This window comes from Heliangelus exortis, chromosome 11 (genome assembly GCF_036169615.1).
Source record: "Heliangelus exortis chromosome 11, bHelExo1.hap1, whole genome shotgun sequence".
NCBI lineage: Eukaryota > Metazoa > Chordata > Aves > Apodiformes > Trochilidae > Heliangelus > Heliangelus exortis.
In genome coordinates this window covers 2,107,496-2,117,582 of record NC_092432.1, presented here as the reverse complement: position 1 = coordinate 2,117,582, position 10,087 = coordinate 2,107,496, and the positions used below count along the sequence as shown (strand labels likewise).

The window sequence follows — 10,087 nt, the reverse complement described above, 5'->3', positions numbered from 1 at the left end:
AACATTATACAAAAGTTAAAGCAGAAACTTGCTTACAGTCTCTGTTTAAGAGTGTTATAAAACCTTCAACATTTATAAAATTGATTAATCGATATTTTTGAAGAGTGTTTAATTAGAGACTGGATTTGATGACCTAGGTAGTTCTTTCCAGTCCTATGTTCCTAATTAAATAAAAAACATACGGTGGCAGGCATTGATTATTGTTTTTTCCTCAGGAAATGAATAACCAGCCACATGCTGATAAAATAATAAGTCAGGGAAAAAACAACAGAGTAGCGTGCCTCTGTTCTAGAAAACACTTGTGGTTTCTAGTTTAGGTGAAATGGAAACACTGTTTGTATTGAATTGTGTTGTTGAATTAGAAAAACTGCAGAAAATTAGTACTTTATTTTACATTTCAGTCTCATTTCATGTTACAAGTAGCATACAGAAAGACAATATATAAAATTGAAGGGGTTTACTCCTATGGGAGTATTAGTTCTGCTAAACCCTTCTGTCTAACCTGAATTTTCTATTTTACAGTCATTTTAAACTTTAATTTCTAAGCTTTTAGTATATATGACTAAACAATTAAGATTGTCTTCTGATCTACAGTGTTCATTTCCTGCTTTTTGAGGAAAACAAGATGTGCAATACAGCTGTTTGAAAGTCAGTTTGTCACCCCCCTTCTAATAATTAGTGAGCCCATTGGCTGATTTCAATCAAATTTGAATTGGACATCTTAAATTCCATTGCTGATGGAACCAATTAGTTCTTTAAATTGCTCTACTAAGCACTAAATAGACTAAAAAGTATGAAATGTTACAAATAAAACTGAATGTACATATTTTGGCAGGAAAATACGCAGCTTTTTGTGGCAAATGAGTTTTTAAAGTGGGGCTAATTTAGCAATGCAAAGAATGTGTCTACTAATCACGTCTTCCTTTTCATGCAAGAAAGTACTTAAAATTTGGGTTTCCATGAGGGATAAAAGTGTTAATGAAGACAAACCTCTTTGACCCATCTCTCCTTACAGGACCTTATTTCAGGTCTGTTTTTTCAATCAGAAATCAATCAGAAAATCACCTAGGTCAGAAGCCTTTCATAAAAATGATGATACTAAGCATATTTTTTCTTTATCTTTTCCTCTGTGATCCAGCCTCAGAAACACCTGCTCATAAAGCAAAACACAGTTCCTTCCACCAAGAATGTTTAAATTCCCAAAACACGTTTAATTTTGGCTGGGAAAATGTGCTTAAATTTCAGTTGCAAATAGTCTGAAGCTAAACCTGCTAGTTTTACAGAAGTTCAAAACAACCTACAACAATCTTGAAACTTTCCAAACGTGCTATATAATCAAGTAAAAGAAAACTTGTTGTCCAGTGTGCCCACACAGATCAGTGTGACAACCATCAGAAAAATCAACCAAAAAAAAATCTCCAGATGAGGTGACTTTAAGCAAAGCCCAGAGGGGCTGGGTCCCTCGAAGGTTCCAGGGATACCATAGTGTCTGAGGCAGTGACACAATAATGATTCCTCTGTGGGTATAATCCACACACCCGTGACTTTATTTCGACATTCAGTCAATTCAGAATGCCTTTATTACCGTGCTGCAGGTCAAAGGACTTTAAAATGGATTGAGTTAATACAGTAATTTTTGAGATTCCACCTGTTTGCAGTGCACGTATGAAGTGCTCCACAGGAGGGAGCTCTCTCTAAATAGCTGGAAGTGGCTGGAGGGAGCGTCTTCGAATGGCAAAAATTCTGTTTTCAGTAGATATGTCCAGTCATTCATCTGTTCTGTTGTTTGTTTTTTTTTCCATCGTTCATAATTTTCTTCTGATGGAGAAAAACAATGCTACAAGGAGACAAATAATTCAAACGCAAAATGAAAATTCACAATTCACAACTAAAATTCTCCTTTGTTCAGTTCCGATATTTAAAAGAAAATAAAATTATCATTGCAATTATATTTTCAGGGGAAAAGAGGTCATCCTTTGCAACGCAGTAGAATAACTGCAGTTGCATAACTCATGAGCAATGACAGCATAGTGCAACTGCAAATATATGGGGCATCTATAGTAACTGTGCATTCAATATCTGTCTAGTATTTATGTGTTCTTTGCAAAGCAAATCAGTGTTTTAGATAAAGGAGTCCTTGGGTTTCCCTGCACAAAGCTTTGTAAAGGGAAAAGTAACCTCAGCTGCAATTCAATGTATTTTTTCAGGAAAAAAGCCTGATTTTTATCATAAAAAGACCTGATGCTTCAGGAGTTACTAGAAATGCTATTTCCATTTTACTATACCATCTTAATCCTGTGGCAAAAAAGAGGAACACATAATTAAAAATTCTCAACTATATAAATCACAATTTATTTTAATTTGTGGCTGAATCAACTCATTAGAGTATAAAACCTGTCCACACTTGTAAGGAAGTTCTGAAGGGATGGCTGGAGCAGCTGCCTAGTGAGGAAAAAAGGCATTTCCAGGCACTGATCTTTTTCTACTCTCAGGCAGAAGACATAAAACAAAGAAATATCAGTTATAGTGGTCAGTGCTGGAACTGCCAAATAAACTGATTTTTCACTTTTCAACCCAGTACTAAGCTTTTAACTGCCAGAGAACTTTATTTTACCACTTAAGCAAATCTACAAATAACTATGAGTCTTTTCTTACAGATGTGTCACATTTGTTGACAGAGCACTGTGCCGTACAAAAACTTTAAGTAGCACTGGGGAGAATATCACAGATGTGTCAGAAAGCTGAAGAAATCTTTAAGCCTTTTTTAATGGAGAGCCTGTCAGGATACAGGCCTTATAAGTGTTTTTATCTTACTTCTGCTGGATTCAGACCACAAGAAATTAATCTCCTGAAGAAGCACACATTACCAAACTTGTGTATGGCTGTAGTAGAGGCAGGATGGGAATGCCACTGTTCACAAAAGTCAAATACATATCTCCTGAATCTTACATGATTAGCCTATAGATGTGTGAGTTTTAACCACTGGATATGTGATATCCAGACTGGCTTATTGATCCAAACAGTACTCCAAAACTCCTAAATCTAAAGTTGATAACAGGAATTTTACATTTAAACTCTCCCACCCAGAAGGAGAACTGGGAAGAGGAACAGTTGCTACTGAAGTATACATCCTTGATTTTGTGTGCCAAACCATGATCAAGACCTCCTGGAAACCAAAATGTTGGTTGTTTCTTCAGGTTCATTAAATAATATAAAAACCTAGAGAGCCCCAAGATCAAACCATGATGCAAGGAGAACTTCCTAGAAATGTACACCCATAAACCTCTCACCACATTAACGTGACCAAATCTGGCCCTGCATTAAGAACAGCAGCACGGGCATTTCATTTTCATACTCATTTAATTATTTGCAATTCACAGGTTTGGAACTGTAATCCCCCGTTTCCTTTTTTAATTCAGCCTTTTACTGTGGGAAAAATTTAGCAGCCATCAGTACCCCAGCTGAGGCTTACGTTTTAATTAGAAGCACAGTAGTTTCCACATCAGGGAACATTAACGATGTGCGCAGGAGCGAGATGCACAAAACTGCCACTAAAACATCGTTTTATAGCGTTTTCTCTGCGGAGAAAACGACGTCGCGGTGGAAGGAGCCGTTTTAATTAAACCGCTACGAGAATTTTAAAATAAAAAACAACAAACAAAAACCCAGTAAATAAATAAAACAATAATAAAGTCATGAAGATAAAGTCATCAGCCCTATTCACCGGGGGTCCCGGCGGTACCGGTACCCCGAAGGCTACGACTCCCCCGCGCCTCCGCCTCCGCCCCGCGACGTGCGAGCCCCGCAGCTGCGGGCAGGGCGGGCAGGGCGGCTTCAGCTCCGCCACCGCGCATGCACTTGCCCACCGCGCCTGCGCAGCGGGCGCACCGGGGCGGTGCGCACAGGCGCAGTCTCAAAAAGGGCACATTTTGAGCCCGGGCAGTTTTCGCCGTCGGGAGCCGCCGGGAGAGGTCTCGGGGCTGCTCCCCCGCGGGAGGCCGGCGCTGGGCGGGAGGAGAGGGGCGGTGCGGCCGGGGTCTGGCGGCGGCTCAAGCACCTGCCTGCTGAGGGGGCTGCCCACGGGGGACAGCGGCGGCGAGGGGTCCCCGCAACTTTACTCCGCCGCAGGAAGTCCCTCGAACCTGGCCGAAGTGGGGCCGGGGCTGCTCCCTCCGTTACCTTCCGCGCCGTCTGGGGGCGAAAATGCCGAAGAAGAAGCCCGGACCCATTCAGCTCAACCCCGCTCCGGATGGCTCCGCCGTCAACGGGACCAGCTCGGCAGAGTGAGTGAAGCCGCTGGGGCTGCCCGGGGCTGCGGCGGGGCTGCCCGCGCCCTGAGGGTCCCCTGAGGTGACGAGCGCGGCCGGCACCGCTGCAGCCCTCCTGCCGGCCCCAGCAGGGGGGTGGGCTGCGGACCCCCGGGGAATGCGGGGTCCGAGGTGGGGAAGTGACACCAGCCCTCCTGGGTTAGCTTCTCCTGAAGCCGAATTGCCGAATTGCTTTGAACCGGCACGGCCTGGTTTCTGGAAAAATCAAAATTACTGCTTGATGGGGGGTTCTCCCTCTCTTCGGGGGGAGCTGCTAAAGAGTCTCCTCAAAGGAGTAAGTGGGTTCTTTCCTCAGCAATAAGCAAACTTCTGTCAGATTTGCAAGGTAAATAAGCCGGGGAAAAATAGAGGAGAACTCGTGTAACTCTCATCTCGTAGCCCTTGATGGTATCTGCTGAATTCCCAGATTATGTGATTATGTAGTAAGTACCAAACTATACATTTGTAATAGCCTTTTTCTTAAACGTGCGAGAGACTATATTGAAGATCCCAGATCTGTGGAAAAGGGCTGCTGTTTTTCTTCCTCCCTGAAGCACACTAACGCTAGTTTCAGTAAATCTGTTTTCCAGGATTTAGCATGTAATGCCAGGTACGTCAGTGAGTGTGCTTGGAGAATAAGGCTTCTGAGCCTTCCTGTGTGTAATACAAACATTACACTGCATAAATGTGTGGAAGATGGGTCTAAGCTAATGGGGGTGCTTAGAGGGGAGAGAAAAATGCTGAGCGTGGGATTGTTACGTGTTGCTCATGAAGCCTCTGTGAGCTTATGGATCTGGGTAAGCACGGTGGCTTCAGTGACACTGGTGCAGTGCCAACACCTTCAAGTAATGAAATGTTATAAAAGGTTTTTCTGTGAGGCTAACATGTCTGTGTTCACCCCTTGTTTTACATTAAGTGATGGACAAGCTCTTAACTGAGCAAAGGTGCATCTTGGCAGAACAGATTCCTGTCCCTGTATGGTCAGCTCAGCCTTCTGGATATGTGAACTGGGCTCTGATATTCCTTTGTACCACCCTGAGAAGGGGGTGCCTGAGGCAGAATTGCTGTGCAACAATGAGTACGAGTATCGAGCTTGAAAGTGTTGCACGTGTAGCTACATTTTCAGACAGGCTCTGGTCTCATTTAAGCATTCAAACATCTCAATTAAAAAAAAGAAAAAAAAATTAGCATTGCTGTAACATTTCTAGCAAACTCTTTTGATGATTAACTGAGGGACGAGCTGTTTAAAAACAGTTCTTTGGCAGGAGTAATTGATTATATCTGAGCATTATGATCTCAATATCATGCAGTTTTTGTTCTGGATTGGTAGGGAGGAAATATTATTTTTATTTTTGCTTGTAGAGCAAAGTTGTTTTTTTTTTTATGTAGTTGTGCATACATTGGTTCAGTCTTCAGGGATCCCTGTTCCATATTGATTTTGTTTCATAGAATAAATCTAACATACCTATATCATTTGGTAATTTTAGTACATGATGTTTATCTTTCACACTTGCAATATATTAAATATTGTATTGCTTTACTCAAGAAATGTCAATTATTTTTTTTTCATGTCTGATTCTCATTTACCTGTGGGAAATCTTTGGAGACTCATGGGAGTGTTGTGTCTTGTTTATACCTATCTGTTATCTTGCTTTATTTTTCATTTTATTTGTCCATTTGTTTGGTATATGTATTCTCTAGACATTTGCTCCTTGTCATGTCTAAGACCTTTTACCCAGCTTTTTCCAGACTTAGAGATGTGTCAGGTATTTTTAAAAGAAGTAGCTTAGTGAAAGTAAATCCAGCAACCTGGTGTCTATAAACAGCCGGAATTAATTAATCGTGGAAATAACCCTCTCATCCTGCTGATGTTAAATCCTGATTGTGAAAGATTTCAAATAGCAGAAAGTACTTGCATTGGAATTGGGGAATATTTTTAGAATTAAATTGAAAACTGTTGTTGGGTTGTTTTGTTTTGGTTTTTTTTCTTTTTATATGCAAGATTTTGGTTTTTTTTTCCTGTGAGTTGGTTGGGTTTTTTTTCCCTCTTTGGCTACTGCTTGAAATCAACAGGAGAAGTGTTTGTCAGCCTGTGTACATTGCCCAGTGTTTCAAGTATGCTGTGCATCTGTGGTCTACCACATTAACACTTTCTAAAGCTCTGTTCCTGATGTAATGGAATTCTGGCTATGTGAGTCTCCAATTACTCATTTGCTTCCACCATATACAAACCTGTCACTTTGCAAATGATCTTGCAAGCTTCCCTGTTCTTTTTCAGAGCAGAGAACCTCTCAAGAGAGGATGAGAAGAGCTCAAATTACTTGGCTATGTAAAATGAAGATTTAGAGTGAGGTAATATTGCTTGGAGGACCTAGACATCAGAAGGAAGGAAGTTATTTAGGCCCAAAGGCAGTGTTGGCACAAAATCAAACAGATACAGAATGACCATCAATAGTCATATGCTGGAATTTTGAAACTTTATAGCTGTCAGAGGTGAAAGGTTCTATAATGTATTCTGGCAGGTATTGACCCCTAGAGTCTTGCTAGTTATAAAATATTGAAGCTTAATACTTTGAGGAATGAGTGCATGTGATACTTGGACTTCTTGGCAGAAGAGGAAAGGCAGGAAATGAAAGAAGAAGGGACTGAGTGATTCAGGATGTCCTGCTTTCCATTCCTGTCTTCTCTTGTCTTCATCCTTATTTGGTGATGGGAACTCATTGACTGTAGTAAGAGAACCTATAGCCTGAGGTGTAGGGCTATAAGTATGCATGTGTGGCCTGATTCTCACTTGTATGACTCTTTCTTTTTTTTTTCTTTTTCTTTTCCCTGGCAAGGGAATTTTCAAGAATTATGCTAATTGCAATTTCAGTGCGTATACTGAATATTTCAATGAAAAATTCACAATGTTTTTCTCTGGCAGCAGTTTTTGTTTTTCATAAGGTTGTTATGTGTAGTGACTAGTTAAATTATTTGTACAGGATGTTGTGGTCCTCAGGCCTTCCAAATCCCTTGCTACCCTGCTGAACAGTAGAGTCAACCTAATAAAAGATTTTCCTGTGCTGCGAGCTTCACTTCTGTTTTTGACGCTTCCTGCTGAGAAGCAGTTGTGCAGACAGGGCTGAACCTGTGCTGCTGTTCTTGAGCTCTGTGTTGCTTCAGATGATAGGCAGGATGATACTGGCCAGATGCAGGTTTAATTTAATTTAATTTTTTACTTCTGGAGCTGCAGAGTTATGCTTGTGCAAAAATTTTGCAGAGTAAACAGGGGAAAAAACAAACAAACCTGGGAGAAAATTTATAAAAGGAATACTTTTCTTTTGACTGAACATGCTGGGATTGTTTACTGTGCTAATAGCCAAATGAAACAAGCAAAATCTTCACTTTCAGCCTTCAGACTCACTTTGAATATCTTAGTTGTTACCAAATTCCTATGTTTCTCTAAACTATCCCTAGAACATGAAATAAAAGCTTTGCAAAGCAGCAGGAGCAGCTTTCAAGATTAACTCCACTCTGTATTACAGAATGAAAAGAAAGTTACCTTGCCATTCATTCATTGCATCTTTGGCATTGAACCAGCAGCCTGACTGTTCTCATGTGGCAGAACTGAACAGGTGGACCTTATTGTTCCCCAGCTTTGGTCTTTGCTAGTTTCTTTGACACATTAACTCTTAAAATGGCTTATGACTGAATAACTAAACAGCCAGTGCTATTAGTATGGTATGGACATGTTCTTACTGATTTTTAACTGCTTTGGCTTCTTAAGAGTGATAGTTAATGAGGTGCAAATAGATGCTTTGTTTTTTTTAATTTTTCTTAATACAGAATAAATGTCTAAACATAAATAAGTTTCCTAAAGTGCTTTTTACTAAGATACCACAAAATGCAAGAGATCTGTAGTTAAGTTCTTACAACTTAAGAGATCAGTGCTTTTTTTATTCACCAAAACCTCTTGTCTGTGAGTTAATGTGCATAAAGAATGTTGAAGTGTTCCACTGGACTTAGGAAAGTGCATTTAAACTTATTAGTTAAAATGCCCGTGCCCAGAAAAAAAAAAAAAGATTAATCCTGTGCCTTGAGATCCTTAATTATGTTTAATGAGAGAGAATGTCTTGGCATATAATGTAGGCTATTTTCACAGCCTATTTTAAAAGTGCTTACTTGAAAAAGTGAAGCAGATAGTCAATGCAGTTTGTTTTGTCACAGAGAACAACGATCCAATGAGCCATCAAATGAGCATTATAATTATTTTCTTACTTCATTTGTCTATCATGTAAGAGATTACTGCTGCAGTTAAGCATGTGTATTAATGTTTGTCACTGTTCATAGCTTCTAATTACAGAAGAGTCGATTTATGATTACTTTTCCTATACATCAATTATTTTAGATATATCTACAGACTTTTTTCAAACCTCACTTTTTACCTTGACTGAGTAAAAACAACTTCCCTGTCTCTGGTATTAGAACTTGAACCTACTAGAAGTGCCTGGGACTTTATAAAGATAGAAGCAATTTTTTTTGTGTGCTACTGACATTTTTTTCCTGTTGTATATCCATTCACATTGAAAAGGTGGTTGCAACTGAAATATTTTTTCATGTTTAAAGAATTCCAAACTATACAAACTGTGCATGTGTTTTAGCAACAACAGATGTCTCTCAAATCAAGCCTAAGCTGGGAAGACGGGGAGAAGCAAATCTCAGATGTGACATAGTGAGGTATAATATGAGGTGGAAAGCACAGAGTAAAGCTATATTTTTGCTGAGGAGCACTAAGGGTAGTATGAAAGGACATTTCTGTTTTGCATTTCATTGGATAAAAATGTAAAGAAAGCAGAACATCATATTTGCATCTTCCTTTAATATGCTGAAGAGAACTAGGTTTTTGAGAGGTTTTTAGGAAGATGCTGTCTATAGGTCTTTACCACCTTAGTACCTAAGTTTCTTTTAAAGGACATAGATAGAGGAATTCTGAAGACAGATGTGTCAGAAAACAGATTGTCAGGCATGGTTCTGTGGTGGTGCTTATGCTCATGAGGAGCAGTTCTGGGTTTTTTTCAAGGCTTAACTGTAGCATATCTGTGCCTTGGAAGTGTTCAAGCCAAAGAATAATTTCTTTGACATGGGTGGCTGGTAAAATCCAGTTGTAGCTTTAGAACTATGGTATTAATTAGATTTTCTTCTTGCTGTTTATTCTGTTTAAATTGCATTTAAGGTCATGCATTTAAGGGAGCTGTCTGAGTACAAATGCTTAAAAAAAATAGTAAAATAAGAACTTGGAGTTTGGAGAAAAAGGAGTTTTGTATTACAATTTATTTGCAAAAGAAGTAGTTGCTTGTTCACTATGTGTCTTGAAATGTTCATGTTTTTCAGTAATTTTCTGATGGGAACTTCAGGCTTTGTAGGAATAGGAAGGCAGATGGTCTCCCACTGCCTGTTGTGTGGATTTTTTTGTTTTGTTTTTGTTTTGAGCTTTTTGGTCTTTAACTTTGCCTTGTAAAATAGTGTGATATGAGGGGTGCAGCAAAACCATTGGCCTGGTTGCAAGTAGACCTTGTGCCAAAAGGATTTGTCCTCCATGGATTGTTTTCTCTCCATATTCTTGAATGAATTTAGAAGAAATGGAATGAAGATTTGCAGAGTTAATTTTAGTGATTACTGGTCTCTTCTGCCTTTGGTTTGGTGGGATTTTTTTCTTTGTTTTTAAAACTGAAAAGTCTGAGGGACAACCCCTCTATGGAATTCCTTTGACTTCAGAGGAGCTTTGTGCATGTGTGTAATGT

General features: G+C 39.6%; 1 protein-coding gene across 1 annotated transcript in view; it reads left to right on the top strand.

Annotated features, from left to right (window-relative positions):
- Positions 1–3,869: 3,869 nt before the first annotated feature.
- Positions 3,870–10,087, top strand: part of MAP2K1 (mitogen-activated protein kinase kinase 1) — a 34,483-nt gene continuing 28,265 nt past the window's right edge. Inside the window, exon 1 of the mRNA XM_071754138.1 lies at positions 3,870–4,283. Coding sequence (XP_071610239.1) covers positions 4,204–4,283 — 80 coding nt within the window. The 5' untranslated portion in view covers positions 3,870–4,203. The remainder of the gene's footprint in view (positions 4,284–10,087) is intronic.